Here is a 17,049-nt window from a genome sequence, read left to right on the forward strand (position 1 = left end):
ACATAATGAAACAAATAAAAAATAACCTCAGTAAAGAAATAGAAATTCTCAGCAAAGAAATAGAAGATATTAAAAACAAATTGGAATTTTAGAGCTGAAAAAAATTAAAATACACTGCATAGTGATTGAGTTCAGTGTCAGGATGGAGTGACAGAGGAAAGAATCAGTGAACTGGAAGATGAAACAATAGAAAGCACTCAGTCTGAACAGCAGAGAAGGTAGACTGAAAGTAAATGAGCAGAGCCTTAGGGACTTGTAAGACTGTAACAGATCTAGCACTAGTGTCCACAAAGTTCCAGAAAGAGAGGAGAAAGACCATGAAGCTGAAAGTCTCAGAGAAGTAGCTGGAAACCTCCTAAATTTGGCAAGAGACGTAAACCTACAGATTGAAGAGGAAATCAGTAGCAGAAAGATAAACCCAGGGATAAACCCAGAGAAATCCATGCCAAGACACATCATAATTAAACTTCTGAAAACTGGAGATAAAGAAAAAAATCTCAGAAGTAGTGAGAGAGAAAGCACGACTTACCCAAGCGGAAAAAATGGTTTGAATGACAGTGGTTTTCTTATCAGAAATCACGAGGGCTAGAAGGAAATGGCAAAATATTTTTAAGTGCTGAAAGACAAGAATTGTTAACTCAGAATTCTCTACCCAGTGAAAAATACCCTTCAAGAATAAAGGGGGGGAAATCAAGAAATTCTTAGACCAAAAAAAAAAAAAAAAAAAAACGAATAATTTGTCACTAGTAGACTGAGCCTTAAAGAATGGCTAAAGGAAGTTCTTAATACAGAAAGGAGGTGATAAAGAAGGGAACCTTGGAACAGCAGGAAGAATGTGGTATGTAGAAATAAGTGTAAATACAATAGAATTTCCTTCTCGAGTTTTCTAAATAATGTTTCATGGTGGAAGCAAAAATTATAACATTCTCTGTGGTTCTAAATGTATGTACAGAAAGTATTTAAGACCATTATAAATGGAAGAGAGTAAAGGGATCAAAAGAGAAGGAAGGTTTTTTTTCTATATATAAAATTGTGTTAAAATGTATTTTACATTAAATTTAGCATTTAAACCATTTGTGAGTACAATTCAGTGGCGTTAAGTATATTCACAGTGTTGTGCAACCATTACTGCTGTCCACTTCCAGAACATTTCATCATCCCAAACAAAAACTTTACACCCATTAAATGATAACTCTTCATTGCCCCCTCCCCTTGGTACCTGGTAATATCTGTTCTACTTTCTCTCTCTATGAATTTATTTATTTTAGATACCTCATATGAGTGGACTCATCAAAATAATTCTTTTGTGTATGGCTTATTTCACTTAGCATAAGCCTTTAAGTTTCATCCATATTGTAGCATGTGTCACAATTTCCTTTAATTCCTTTTTAAGGCTAAATCATCCTTTTTAATTTCATTCCTTTTTAAGGCTAAATCTATTTTATATATATATATATATATATATATATATATATACTGTATTTTGTTTATTCATTTATTGATTGATGCTTGCTTGTGTCCACCTTTTTGGCTCTTGTGAATAATGGTGGTATGAACATTGTTGAGCAAGTATCTGTGTCGTCCCTGCTTTCAATTCTTATGGATACGTACCTAAGATTAAAATTGCTGGATCATATGGTAATTCTATTTTGAACTGTTTGAGGAATTTCCAAACTGTTTTCCATAGTGGTTGAACTATTTTGTCTTCCCACCAGTAATGCAGGATTCCAATGTTAGCACATCCACATCAACACTTACTATTTTTCATTATTTTGGATAATAGCCATATTAGTGGCCATGAAGTAATACTTCATCGTGGTTTGATTTGCATTCCATAATGATTAGTGATGTTGGTCATCTTTTCATGTGTTTATTAGGCATCTTTATGCCTTTGGAGAAATGTCTATTCAAGTCTTTTGCTCATTTTTGAATTGGATTCCTTTGTTGTTGGGTTGTAGGGGTTCTTATATTCTGGACATTAACCCCTGATCAGATGTATGACCTGAAAATACTTTCTTCCATTCCATGGGTTGTTTTTCAGACCCATGGTAGTGTCCTTTGATGCACAAAAGTTTTTAATTTTGATGAAGTCAAATTTATCTTTTGTTGCCTATGCTTTCAGTGTCATATCCAAGAAATGATTGCTAAATCCAATGTCATGAAGATTTTTTCCAGTATTTTCTCCTAAGAGTTTTATACTTTTAGCTCTTACATTTAGGTCTTTGATAAATATTGAGTTAATTTTTGTATATCTTGTAAGGATCCCACTTTGTTGCTCATAACTAATGTATAGAAGTGCAACTGATTTTTGCATCCTGCAACTTTGCTGAATTACCTCTGTTAGTGGTTTTGTTTTGGCTTTTGTTTTGCTTTTGGTGCAGAATCTTTAGAGTTTTCTAAGTATAAAATCATGTCATGTATTAACAGAGATAATTTTACTTATTCCTTTTCAGTTTGGATGCCTTTTATTTCTTTTTCTCACCTAATTGCTCTAACTAGTGTTTCCCTAGCTAGTGTTGAATAGAAGTGGTGGAAGTGGAACATCCTTGCCTTGTACCTGATCATAGGGGGAAATCTTTTAGTCTTTCATCACGGAGTATGATGTTAGCTGTGGGTTCTTCATAGATGGCCTTTATCATGTTAAGGAAGTTTCCTTCCATTTCTAGTTTATTGAGTGTTTGTATCTTTAAAGGGTGTTGAATTTTTTTTTTTTTTTTTTTCGTCAGTTGAGATGATCATGTGGTCTTTTCCTTCATTCTATTAATGTGGTCTACTGACATTGATTTTTATTTGCCATCCTTGCATTCTGGGAATAAATCCACTTGGTCATGGTGTGTGATCCTTTTAGTATGCTGCTGGATTTGCTACTTTTTGTTGAGAGTGTATCACTATTTATAAGGAATACCAGTCTGTAGTTTTCTTGTAATGTCTTTATTTGGCTTTGGTGTCAGGGCAATATTTACCTGACAGGATGAGTTAGGAAGTGTTATATCTTCAATTTTTTTTTGGAAGGGTTTGAGAAGGATTGGTATTAATTCTTTTTTAAATGTTTGGTGGTATTCATCAGTAAGCTGTCTGGTCCTAGGCTTTTTTGTTATTGTTGAAGTGTTTTTGACTACTGATTAAATCTCCTTACTAGTTGTAGGCTTATTCAGTTTTTCTTTCCTTCACGATTCAGTCTTGGTAGGTTGTGTGTTTCTGTTTGTTCATTTCATCTGTGTGTAGAGTTTGGTGTACACTTGTTCATAGCATATTTTTATAATCCTTTTTATTTCTGAATTACCCAGCATTCATTTTAGGAATTTGAGTTTTTCTCTTTTTTCATTAGTCAATCTAGCTAAATGTCAATTTCTTTTTTTTTTTCCAAAGAGCAAACTTCTGGTTTTGTTGATTTTCTCTATTTTTCTGTTGTTTACTTCCTTTATCTCTATTCCAATCTTGATTTTTTTTCTTCTGCTAGCTTTGGGATTAGTTTGCTCTTTTTCAACTCCTATAAGGTGTAAAATTAGGTTATTCATTTGAGATCCTTTTTTAATGTATGTGTTTACAGTGATAAATTTTCTCTCTTAACACTGCTTCTGATGCATTCCCTAAGTTTGAGTATGTTGGGTTTTTTCCCCATTTGTCTTAATGTATTCTTAATTTCCTAGATGATTTCTTCCTTGACTCATTGGTTGTGGGAGGTAAGATTTTATACTTTACTTGGACTGATGATAGATGGCAACGTTAGACATTGATGTATATATAACGTAATAAAGTAATATTTAGAGCAATATAAAGAGACAAACTTAAAACACTATAGGTACATCAAATATAATGATAAAAAATTTCAAATAGAGTTGCAGAAAAACAAAAAACAGAACAAATGGACAGCAAATAAAATGGCAGACTTAAACCCTAACATGGTAGTAATTACATTAAATGTAAATGGTATAAGTACACCAATACAAAGACAGAGATTAGCAGAGTGGATTAAAAAAGTGACCAAATTATATGTTTTCTTTCAGAAACTCACTTCAAATATAGTCATATATGCAGATTAAAAGTAAGCAGAAAAAGAGATATCATGCAAACATTAATCAAAGGATAGCAGTAAGGAAAGCAGTAATAGCTATATAAATATCAGGTAAAGTATACTTCATAGCAGGAAAAAAAAAAAGAATACCAGGAAGGGACATTATGTAATGATAAAATAATGGGTAAATCTACCAAGAAGACATAGCAGTCCTAGATGTGTATGCATCAAACAACAGAGCAGCAAAATATGTGATTCAAAAACTGGTAGAACTGAGAAGGAAAATAGACAAATCCACAATTCTAGTTGGAGACTTCAATGCTTCCTTCTCAGCGATTGAAAGAATAAGTAGATGAAATATCAGCAAGGATATAAAAGAACTCAGTACCATCAACCAAGAGGATCTAATTGACATTTATAAAACACTCCATGCCACAACAGCAGAATTCACATTATTTTCAAGTGCTTGTGAGACATGTACCATGATATGCCATATCCTGGGCATAAGACAAACCTCAACAAATTTAAAAGATATGACATCCTACATAGTATGTTCCTTGATGACAGTGGAATCAAACTAGAAATCAGTAACGGAAACCTAACAGGAAAATCTCTAAACACTTAAAGATCACATTTCTAAATATTCCATGAATCAAAGAAGTAGTCTCAAGAGAAATAAAGTATAGAGAACTGAATGAAAATGAAAATACAGTATATCAAAATTTGTGACAACAGCTAAAGCAGTTCTGAGGGATATTTATAGCACTAAATGCATACATTAAAAAAGAAGAAAATCTCAAATCAATAATCTGTTTCCACCCTAAGAACCTAGAAAAAGAGAGCAAAGATAGAAATCAGTCAGAAAGAAGGAAATCATCAGAAGAAGGAAAGAGCAGAAATCAATGAAATTGAAAAGAAATAATAGAGAAAAGTCAGTGAAAGTAAGTTAGTTCTTTGAAAAGACAAAGCTCTAGCAAGACTACAAAGAAAAAAAGACAAATTACCAATATCAGGAGTAAAAAATAGCTACAATTACATCCTCAACAGATATCAAAAAAATGGGGAATACCAAAAAACAAAGGAATAACATCTACACACATAAGTTTGATAACTTAGATGAAATGAACCAATTCCTAAAAAAATTAGAACTACAACTCACTCAATACGAAATAAATATTTTAAATTGAGATATAATTGACATGTAACATTGTATTAGTTTTAGTGTGCAACAGGTCCCTGGTCCATGGCTTCTTAGGAGCCGAGGCGCACAGCAGGAGGTGAGTGTCAGACGAGCGAGCTGTACTTCGTCTGCCACTCGCCATCTCTCACATTAACACCTGAACCATCCCCCACCCTGGCCTGGTCTGTGGAAAGATGGTCTTCCATGAAACTGGTCCCTGGTGCCAAAAAGGCTGGGGGCCACTGGTGTACAACATAATAATATGATACATGTATATGTTGTGAAATGATTGTCACAGTAAGTTTACTTAACATCTGTTGTCACACATAAATTTTTTCTTGTGAGGGTGAGATAATTTGAATAACACTATAACTATTAAAGAAATTGGATTTGTGATTAAAGACTCCCCCGAAGAAAATGTTCACGCTGAGGTTGTTCCTAGGAGAATTTTACCAAATATTTAAGAATTACAGGCTCACCTCAATTTTTTTTTTTTTTTTAAACAAATCAAAGGTCCATGGCAACCCTGTGTTGAGCATCATTTTTCCAATAGCATTTGCTCACTTCGTGTCTCTCACATTTTGGTAGTTCTCACAATATTTCAAACTTTGTTATTACTGTATTTGTTATGGTCATCTATGATAGATCTGTGATCTTTGGTGTTATTACTGTGACTCACTGAAGGCTCAGAAGATTGATAATATTTTTTAGTAATAAAGTATTTTTCAATTAAGGTATATACATTTTTTAGACATAATACTATTGTGCACTTAATAGGCTACAGTATAGTGTAAACATCACTCTTATACACACTGGGAAACAAAAAAAATTCATGTGACTTGCTTTATTGTGGTAACCATTTCAGTGGTCTGGAACCAAACCTTCAATGTCACCAAGTTATACCTGTGACACCAGTTCTACACAGTCTCTTCCAGAAATACAAGTGAAGATAACACTTTCCCATTTGTTTTACAAAGCTAGTAGGTTTTACTCTGCTGCCAGAACCAGCTAAGACAGTGCAAAGAAGTGAAAAGTACAAGCTCTTATCCCTCATAAACATAGGTACAAAATCCTTAAATTATTAGCAAATAGAATTCCACAGTATACAAAAAGAATTCTACACCATGTCCATAGGGGATTTGTTCTAGGGATGCAAGGCTGGTTCAATATTTGAAAATCAGTGTAATCCCAATATTAACAGGTGAAAGAAGAAAAATATCATAATTGTGTTAATCGATGCATTAAAATTTTTTACTGGAGTATAGTTGATTTACAATGTGTTTCAGGTGTACAGCAAAATGAATCAGTTATACATATTTATATCCATTGTTTTTCAGATTCTTTTCCCATATAGGTTATTATGAAATATTGAGTAGAGTTCCCTGTGCTATACAGTGGGTTCCTATTAGTTATCTGTTTTACACATAGTAGCATGTATATGTCAATCCCAATCTCCTAATTTAACACTTCCCTCCACGTTTCACCTTTGGTAACCACAAGTTTGATTTCAAAATCTGTGAGTCTGTTTCTGATCTGTAAATAAGTTCATTTGTATCTTTTTTTTTTTTTTTTTTTTGGGCCACACTGCATAGTATGCAAGATCTTTGTTCCCTGACCAGGGATCAAACCTGTGCCCCCTGCAGTGGAAGCACAGAGTCCTAACCACTGGACTGCCAGGGAATTCCCCATCTGTATCATTTTTTAAATTAAATTTCATATATAAATGATACCATATGATATTTGTCTTCCTCTGTCTGACTTAGTGCGATGGTATCCACATCCATCCATGTTGCTGCAAATGGCGTTATTTCATTTTTTATGGCTGAGTAATATTCCATTGTATATATGTACCACATCTTCTTTATCCATTCCTCTGTCAGTGGACGTTTAGGTTGCTTCCATGTCTTGGCCATTGTAAATAGCGCTGCAGTGAACATTGGGGTGCATGTGTCTTTTTGAATTGTGGTTTTCTCTGGATATATTCCCAAGAGTTGGGATTGCTGAATCATATGGTAGTTCAATTTTTAGTTTTGTAAGGAACCTCCCTACTGTTCTCCATAATGGTTGTACCAATTTACATTCCCACCAATAGTATAGGAGTGTTTTCCCTTTTTTCCACACCCTTTCCAGCATTTATTGTTTGTAGATTTTTTGATGATGGCCATTCTGACCTGTGTGAGGTGATACATCATTGCAGTTTTGATTTGCATTTCTCTAATAATTAGTGACATTGAACATCTTTTCATGTGCTTTTTTGGCCATCTGCATGTTTTCTTTGGAGAAATGCCTGTTTAGATCTTCTGCCCATTTTTTAATTGGGTTGTTTGGGGCTTTTTGGTACTGAGGTGTATGAGCCGTTTGTATATTTTGGAGATTAATCCCTTGTCCGTAGCTTGCAAATGTTTTCTCCTGTTCTGTGGGTTGTCTTTTTGTTTTGTTTATGGTTTCGTTTGCTGTGCAAAAGCTTTTAAGTTTAGTTAGGTCCCATTGGTTTATTTTTGTTTTTATTTTCATTACTCTAGGAGGTAGATCCAGAAAGATACTGCTGTGATTTATGTCACAGAGTGTTCTGCCTCTGTTTTACTCTACGAGTTTTACGTTTCCGGCCTTACATTTAGGTCTTTAATCCATTTTGAGTTTAGTTTTGTATATGGTGTTAGGGAGTGTTCTAATTTCATTCTTTTACATGTAGCTGTCCAGTTTTTCTAGCACCACTTCTTGAAGAGACTGTCTTTTCTCCATTGTATATTCTTGCCTCCTTTGTGATAGTTTAGTAGTTTAAAAACTTCGATGCGTTAAATTTTTGACTAAATTCAACATCCATTCATGATAAAAACTCTTAGAAATAGGAATAGAGGGGACCTTCCTCAAATTGATAAAGAGTATCTACCAAAAGCCTAAAGGATATTTTACATAATGGAAAGGACCTGCGTAAATCCCAAACACATAGCATATATTCGGCTGCCTACTTAGGATCTCCACTTAGATACTTAATAGATGTCACCAACATGCAAAACTGAACCCCTGCTTTACCTCTCCCCATACCTATTCTTCCTTGTCTTCTCCAACTCATTAAATAGTCCATATAGTGTACTACTTATTACAAAACCTTGGGGTCATCCATGATCTTGCTCTTTTCTTATGATAAGCCTCAGATAAACCCTGAAAATATACCCGGATCTCATCTTTGACCCGGGTTATTGCATTTGCTCCTAAACCTCTTCTTCAGCCCCTGTCTTGGCTCCATCAGGGTCTGTTCTTCACACAGCAGCTTGATTGCCTTTTAGGAGCTAAATCAGACCATGGCATTTCTCTAGCTAAAACTTCAAATTTCCCACGTCACTAATAAGGGCAATTTTGGAGTTTTTACAATATAGAAAAAATGGTTTTCAGTAATACCAGCATATTGTTTATTCTTCAGTAAGTATTGAGAAACAGCTCTGTGCTGGGAACCTCATTAAATATTGGCACTGTCACTGTGAAAAGAGACATGGCTACTATACTCATAGTTTAAAATCTAGGGGGAGAATCCAGGTTGGCAATTATACAGTGTGCTTAGTGCTAGGGTATGAAAAGTACAGAGTTCTATGGGATCATTTGTGAAGGGCCCCTTTCCAGAGGAGGTGAAAGGGAAACTGAGACAATACTTGAAAGATAAATGGAACTGAAAAAAAAAAAAAAAAAAAAGAAATGAAGCAAGTGAGGAGTAGGTGAAAAGAAAGTGATGAGCAGAAAATTGTATTACACACACAGAATGAGTATGATAAGGCAGGTGTGGCTAGATCCTAGCGTATGAAAGGGGGAGAGGTACTGGAATAGTTGGGAGCAGTAAGTAGGGCCCAGATCACAGAGGGCTTGTAGATGAGGTTAAGACTTCTAGACTTTACCCTAAGAAATTAGGATTCTGAATTGAGATAATGGTGAACTGTGAGTACGAGAGTGACATAAGATTTCTGTTTTAGAAAGCTTATTTAGATTGCAGTTAGAATGATGGGAGAGATGAGATTAAAGGCAAAGAGAGTAGTTAGAAAATTGTTAACAGAAATCCAGCTAAGTGGTAATGGTGATCTGGAGGGTGATGCCTGGACTAATGAAGAATAGGTAGTTAGGAGAAAAGATTGACAGCAGTTGACCGAGAGAGGAAGAAGTGAAAGAGATTGCCAAAGTTTCTGTTAGGGTTTACAGAATGAGGAGTGGCTTTATAGAGAGGATGATGAGTTCCGATTTGTATAAAATAAATTTCAATTATCTGTGGGACTTCCTAGGGGAGAAGTTCTATCAGCAGTTCTGAATTCAGGTTGAGTGACAAAAAAGAGGTTAGGAGAGATATCAATTATGGAAATGAACGTTCGTTTCCTCCCTGAGATCTTATTTGCTGATTGTTCAGATAACCTTTGAGGATCTTAAGTGGTATGTTCTTTGTTGCCATACTGAGAAGAAGAGTAAGTTAAGCTTGTTTACAACTTGTTGGGCATTTGTGTTTACTTTCAAAAGTCAGTGAGCCTTGAATGAAGAGTCTGTTTGGCCCTACTTCATAAGTGGAGACTTCCTCTTGATGCTAAATATGACATTGTGGTATATGACACATAGTGCTCTAGAACTTTGCCGTTACACTGCTTTATAGTGTGTGTTCAATTCAGCATAAGGTGCATTTCTTCATACAAACATCCAGAATCATGCTTGGAGTGTGGACTTTGGAGCCAGGTTACCTGGCTTTAAATGCTGGCCCTGCCATTAAGTAGGGGTAAGATTGTGGGCATTAAACTTCTTTGAGTTTACTTTGTTGCCTACAAAATGGAAAAATATTACCTACATCATGTGGTTAGAATTGAGTTAATAATGTAAAGCATTTAGAATAGAATTGAATAGATGTTAGCTGTCATTATTATTATTAATAAGAGGAGGCTCAGTTTATGGTGGTAACAGAGGACTTCTTTATGTTAAGTGTGTGGCGTGCACTCCTGGGGCGGTTTGACTGGGAAGCCCAAAGTGTTTCTGAATTTCTGGGACTTCACTGAAGACTGAATTGTAATGCTGTGCAGATGATGGTTATTCTTTCACTGTTTCATTCTTCGTAATTATGGGAGTGGGTGTTTATGTATTACAAGAAAACTGGGGGTTGTTAACTGCATATTAATAAGAAACTGGGAAAGCAGGAAGAGTAGTATGTTTTGTCTGTATCTCTAATGATGCTTTCTTACAGACAGACCTGTGGATTTTAGTTCTCACTTGAAGAAATAGTGTTTCCTGGCAGGGTTTCTGCTCCATGAAAAACAAAATAAAAAACTTCCTGTTTAAACTTATAGATGGACTAAAGTTATAATAAGACGGGTTATTTTTTTTTCCTTTTTCTTTTCTGAAAAGCTTTGCTTTTTCATTTATAATCAAAATAGTATGGAGAAGGATAGAGTGATAGGCCAAAGCACTAATGTTGGGGTCTGAGCCAGTGAAAAGGATTGTGGGAATGTGAGCTGAAAGTGCTAAATGTTCAGTGCGCCTAGAAGGCTGCCACTTGAATAATTAGTCGGATACAGCTCTTTCTTTGTCTTTCCTGGAATCCTGCTATGAAAAATAAATTCATTCAGAGAGAGAGAGGTGTCACACTTTTGTGGTTGATATTTTCACTGTTGGATTCTTTCCTGTAAACTAATATTTTATTTTGAATTTTATAGGAATTTGAAAGTGATTATGTTGTGTTTAAGTCCAAAACTTTGGATTTTGACAGAAGGCTCGGGACAATTCTTTGTGAAGCTTTCTTTAACTGCAGTGGTCTGGAAGCTGCATTTAAGGTTAGTTCTGAAGAAGTTATCAGGGAAAAACGTTTTACTAGTGAATAAGACGATTGGATGAAAAGAGGGAATACATTCCTTTCTCATGCAGGTAAACTCTTAACTAGTCACATTCTCTTCATATGAAGCTCACTGAATTAGAAACTTTGAATAATGCACTAAAGAATGATGAAGTTTACTTTGGGCAGAGTCAGTTTTAGGATACTTGACTATTGAGCTTTGCTTGAATTCATTGTTGCAGCTTTCATTACCCTTAGAGCAAGTTTGGTATGGCCTGTGAACTGTCAATTCAAAATTAAGCTACAGTGAAAAGTGAAAACTCTCTGTTAACTCAAGAATTTCTTTTCTTTGCCACTGTTGACATAGGTTGGGTTCATCTGCCCACTTTATTAATCTGACTGGAATAAATAGCAATTCATACACTGTTTTTCATCAGGCATAAGACACCGTTGATTATCAAACACACTAGTGTTTATCAACAAAAGAATATGCTGCCAAAAAATTATGATGCTGTTGATTATATAACATAGTCTAGTTTCAGAGGTGTTAAAACATGAAAGAGTGTTTGTCATAGAATTGATGAAATACAGTAGAAACGTATGAATAGTTGCAGAAAAGAAAAGCATCCTGAGAGTCCTCCCAAGTAGAAAGCTTGTAATGTGGGTAATCGGGGCACCTTGTGAAACTTGCTTGTCAAAGAAGAGAATTGCAAGTCAAGCGTAAACTTAGATGACATCCCCAAAGAGGAATGAGGCCTCAGTGACAGCAGAAACACAGCTAGAGAATCACGGACACAATTCATTGAAGATGGCAGTGCAAAACAGTATAACGGGCACAGACTTTGTCGGAGATACTTGTTTGATTTTGATCTTAAAATTCAAATAAATGGGTCAGATGGCGGTTAAGTGGCTAGTGTCTTCTACCCCCATCAAGCATTTTAACAGAGAAGTCACGAGACTCAAATAGTTCTCTCTTAAGAGCCCTTGGATGAAACTGAGATGCTGCCAGCTGAAATATATAGCCTGTTGTTATAAAATAACACCACCTGTCATCCCATTTCTCAGAAATTACTATTGTATATATTACTGCCCTTCCTTTTCTTTGACTAGATATGCATACATATTTCTCTTTGCAAAAGATGACATATTCTGATCCTTGTAATCTTTTTGTAACCCTTTCAGGAAGCAGTGAATCATAAAAATTTTTCTTTTGTAACAATTCAACAGTATTATTTTTAGTGGCTATGTAGTAGTCTATCGTATTCTCTGTAACTGGACCTCTTTTCATGCTTTTAGAAATAACTTCAAGAAAGAATGTAGAATGAAATCTCAGTTACAGAGGTTACAGAGGCTCCTACCGTTTCTAATTCAAACCTCTCTCCTTCCCCTTTTCACAACCATTCATATGGATTCTATTTTAGTACATGGCCAGTTATTTTTTCTAAAGAATTTTATCTCTTTTTTGTCATGTATTTTGTTTCTTTAACTTTCCACATATTTGTACCTTGTCTGCTGCAAAATATAACGTGAGATGGTGCCCTTATAAGCTCTCCAGGGGTGGGACATCATCTTAGAGTTTTTGTTATATCTAGATCACGTTCTACAACGCCTTGTATAAAGCAGGCACTTAAGAACTGTGACATTAGGAGGGCTGACTGGTTGTCAGAGTCCTGAAATGACACACAGATGAAGATAAGTGCAGCAAGAGTCGTGGCAGAAGAAAAAAATTACAGGGTTGTGTATTTAGGGGAGAAAATGATTTCTACCATAGGTACAGGATGATGAACTCTGACCAGTTACTGTTGTGTCCCAGGGAATAAATACTTGCAGACTGTTCTCTGAAGGCCACGATTCAGTACCTGCTCTTGGCAAAGACATGAGCAGGAAGGGCCCTGGAACCAAACAGTATAAAGCTGTGGCTCAGACCCTACAGGGTTGGCGCTCAGTAAAAATTAAAACAAAATGCTGATGGATGGCTTTCTAAAATTTAGTTTCTCTACATGAAGGCAGACTGAAGTATGTAAGACAAGTGTCTAGAAAAGTCTTTAGATGAAATAATAGAAAACTAGAAAATTGTGAAGTATATATGGTTCAAGTGGCAAAAAATTTAAAAAATCTTTGAAAAAGACAAACCCAAGAAAAATATAAATATTACATAATGAAACTGAGAAGTAGAAGAAAATCAAGGTAAACCTTACAGATCTCCAGTGGGATATTTAGGAAGGAAGCATGTATTGGGAGTCAATCTTGAATCTTTTGAGGTTGATATGAAGGACAATGTCGTACTCTCCATAAAAAAACTCTTAGTTCCAATGTGACAAGGAAACCGCAAGTTCAAATGACGTTTATTCTCATCCTGGAGGGTAACTTTTATGTATCTGTGATGTTGAAAAATTAAGGTAATGTATACTGCATAAAAGGTTAAGACTGTGTTTACTACTACTTTCTGGCTTTACAACCTCCCCAAAGAATATTTTCTCTCTGTCTTTCCTATTTTACACTTGGACTTAAGTCCCACTAAGCGTATCAGGTGGTCAAAATGAGATGTGGCTGGGAAGCTTCTGGTATTGTTCCAGTTGCGGTTGATATGATAAGGGCTTGAAAGAGAATGTTGTGAAATAAATATGTTTCCCTACTATAGTTGGAGTACACTTCTTTGTGAAATCTATGAGGCAATGTTTACTTCAGAATGTTAACATCAAGTCCAAAGTTAACAAAACAGTGGTTGTTAGAAGAAAGTTAATACTTTGCATTTTGCTAGGTAGCAGCTAACTAAGTAGATTTTAAATATTTAGTAGTTTCTACAGTAATTTTTTTTTTGAAGTATAGTTGATTTGTTTCAGGTGGTCAGCAAAGTGATTCAGTTTGTGTATATTCAGTGTGTGTATATATATATATATACACACACACACACACACACATATACATATACATATTTTTCAGAGTCTTTTCCCTTATAGATTATTACAAGATATTGAGTATAGTCCCCTGTGCTATACAGTAGGTCTTTGTTATCTATTTTATATTTACTAATGTGTATATGTTAATCCCAAACTCCTAATTTATCCCTCCCCAGTCCCTCGGCCCTTTGGTAACCATAAGTTTGTTTTCTATGTCTGTGAGTCTCTTTTTGTTTTGTAAATAAGTTCATTGGTATCATTTTTTAGATTCCACATGTAAGTGATATCATATGATTCTTGTCTTTGTCTGGCTTACTTAGTATGATGATCCCTAGGTCCATCCATGTTGCTGCAAATGGCATTATTTCATTTTTCTGTGGCTGAGTAATATTTCATCGTATATATATATATATATATATATATATATATATACCATATCTTCTTTATCCGTTCATCTGTCGATGGACATTTAGGTTGCTTCCATGTCTTGGCTATTGTAAATAGTGCTACTATGAACATTGGGGTGCATGTGTCTTTTTGAGTTAAAGTTTTCTGTGGATATATATGCCAGGAATGGGATTGTTGGATCACATGGTAACTATTTTTAGTTTTTTAAGGAACCTCCATACTGCTCTCCATAGCGGCTGCACCAATTTACGTTCCCACCAACAGTTCTACAGTAGGTATAATTGACATTACCAGAAGAAAAGCCAGTGTGTGTTTGTCTAAACTGGCCTCTTAAGATATGGTTAGATTTATATTTCAGTTGGTATAATTTTTTCCTTGTGTTGATTTTTTTAGTAAGTACAGTTTTTGGAAATGTTTACAAATTATTTACAATGATGCTGTTTTTTAATAAAAACAAATTTGGGGGAACACCTATTAGTTTTCTAAGAGGAAGAACAAAGCTCTTTCTCTTGCCATGTCACATCACTAACAAGGCACAAACCTTAGTGTATGGTTTTCTGTCACCTTGATGATATTTAGTTATTTTGAGAAACTATCTCCTTTTATTTCAGAGAAAATATCTATATAACAGACCGAATAGCTAACATTTTCTGAAGCCCACACAGAGTAAGTAAATAACAAAATAGCAATTTTAAATGGCACCTTGGCTGATGAGTTCCTACACAAGGCAGCAGAGGCTCTGATGCCAGACTGCCCAGTGTTCATGTCAAATGCCAACTCTGCACTGGCTGTGAAAATTTGGGCAAGTTATCCCCTTCCCATAACTCACTTTCCCTATCTGGAGCATGTGATAACAATAGCATTTTTAACACCCTTAAAATATAGTGCCTGGCACCTAGTCAGCATTCTATAAACATTGCTTGTACAAAAATATGTATGTTTATTACATTATTTTGTTTGCAAAGAAAGCTGTCTCACACTGATGCACAGAAGAATCCCCGTGGGACAGAAGACAAGACAGGAGGCAAATAGAAATCCAAGGTTAGGCTCACCAGACAGCTCAGCTTTGTGGAAACAGGGGGTCAGGGTTACTGTGAGATGACCGAGTGGAGGGAGTTCTGGAACTACATACTTCTCCTTACCGGTCATATGATTCTGTTTTAGTTCACGTGTCTGCTTTTTCTGTCCCCTTACTCACTGGCTTCCTCTGCTCGCTAGTACAGTTGACCCTTGAACAATGCAGGGGTTAGGGGCATTGACCTCCTATGTAGTTGAAAATCACTGTTTAACTTTTGGCTCCCCCAGAACTTAACTAACAGTAGCCTACTGTTGACCGGAAGCCTTACCAATAATGAGCGTTCGATTAATACATATTTTGTATATGTATTATATAATGTATTCTTATGATAAAGTCAGCTAGAGAAAAGAAAATGTTATTAAGAAAATCATAAGGAAGAGAAAACATCTTCACAAGACTGTACTCCATCGATACCGTGAGTTTACGTCATCTGTTTACAAGATGAATCATCAGGACCTACGTCAGTATTGCCTTGCACAATACAAAACACTGTAGATCTTATATGTATTACTAACACGAGACATAAAGAAATGAAAAGATAATGTGAAAAAGAAATTCATATTTATTTACAGGTATAATGATTCATTGATAAAAAGCAGCAGCAATATGATTGCTTTATGGTAGCCTAGTGTAATCAATAGGGTTGTTTCACGGGAGCCTAGCCTATACACTAATGAATGAATCATTATAAAATTTTTATGGCATAGAGTATTACAGTCATACTCTAATATAATATTGGAAACATTATTTTAAAAAAACCACCTGTGATGATAGGCTGATATTCAGTTTCTCCAATTATGAGAGAAAGGCATACTGTATGGTAGTGTAATTTTTTGAAAGCAAAGTTATAAAACAGTAAGAAAACTAACACATTATTAATTTGATTTTAAATAACACCTTATACCTATGTATTTCATGCACTCATGACATACCTTTTCTTAAATTTTTTGATATTTCTTGGCAGTGTGGTTTGTCTCGTCTGAGAACAATTTTCAAATTGTCGTAGTTCTCCAAAAAATTTACCAGTGTATTTATTGAGAAAGTTTTGTGTAAAAGTGGACCCACGCATTTCAAGCTCGTTTTGTCAAGGTTCAACTGTAGGTTCTTTTCACTCGTAAATTTTGCCGGCATAGGTTCAGCCTGCCATGCCCTCATTCTTTTTCTGAGAAAGACTCCAATTATCTCAAGGCATTGGTTTCAACCAGTACTTTGACACTGAAGGAACTGTCAGCCCGTGGAGTGCTTGTCCTTGGAACAGGTCGCCACTGCTGCCCCAGCTGCTGTGTTGGGGGTAGCTGGGTCTTGTGGTACAAAACACGGGAGACCATGGGCAGGACGGTCACTGTGACTGACGCTTCCAGTGTAACTATTTTTTTTAAATTTATTTTATAAAATAAAAGTATAGTTGAAGTATAGTTGATTTATTGGGTTGGCCAAAAAGTTCGTTTGGATTTTTCCATAAGATGTTACTTGGCAAACAGAAAATCTAAGTCTAGAGGACATACAGCAGATTACACTTAGCAAATATGAAGATGATTTCTTTTTTTTTTAACAGTTGGGAATTTTATAGCTTTCCTCTTTCTCCTCAAATTGTATGTTTTTAAAAAAAATTTATTGAAGTGCAATTGATTTACAGTGTTGTGTTAATTTCTGCTGTACAGCAAAGTGATTCAGTTATAC

General features: G+C 35.3%; 1 protein-coding gene across 1 annotated transcript in view; it reads left to right on the plus strand.

Annotated features, from left to right (window-relative positions):
• The window catches only part of DNAH11 (dynein axonemal heavy chain 11), a 316,314-nt gene that overhangs the window by 32,328 nt on the left and 266,937 nt on the right, over positions 1 to 17,049 (plus strand). Inside the window, 1 exon segment of the mRNA XM_032643357.1 lies at positions 10,868 to 10,984. Coding sequence (XP_032499248.1) covers positions 10,868 to 10,984 — 117 coding nt within the window.

The sequence above is a fragment of the Phocoena sinus genome, chromosome 9, assembly GCF_008692025.1.
Source record: "Phocoena sinus isolate mPhoSin1 chromosome 9, mPhoSin1.pri, whole genome shotgun sequence".
Classification (NCBI taxonomy): domain Eukaryota; kingdom Metazoa; phylum Chordata; class Mammalia; order Artiodactyla; family Phocoenidae; genus Phocoena; species Phocoena sinus.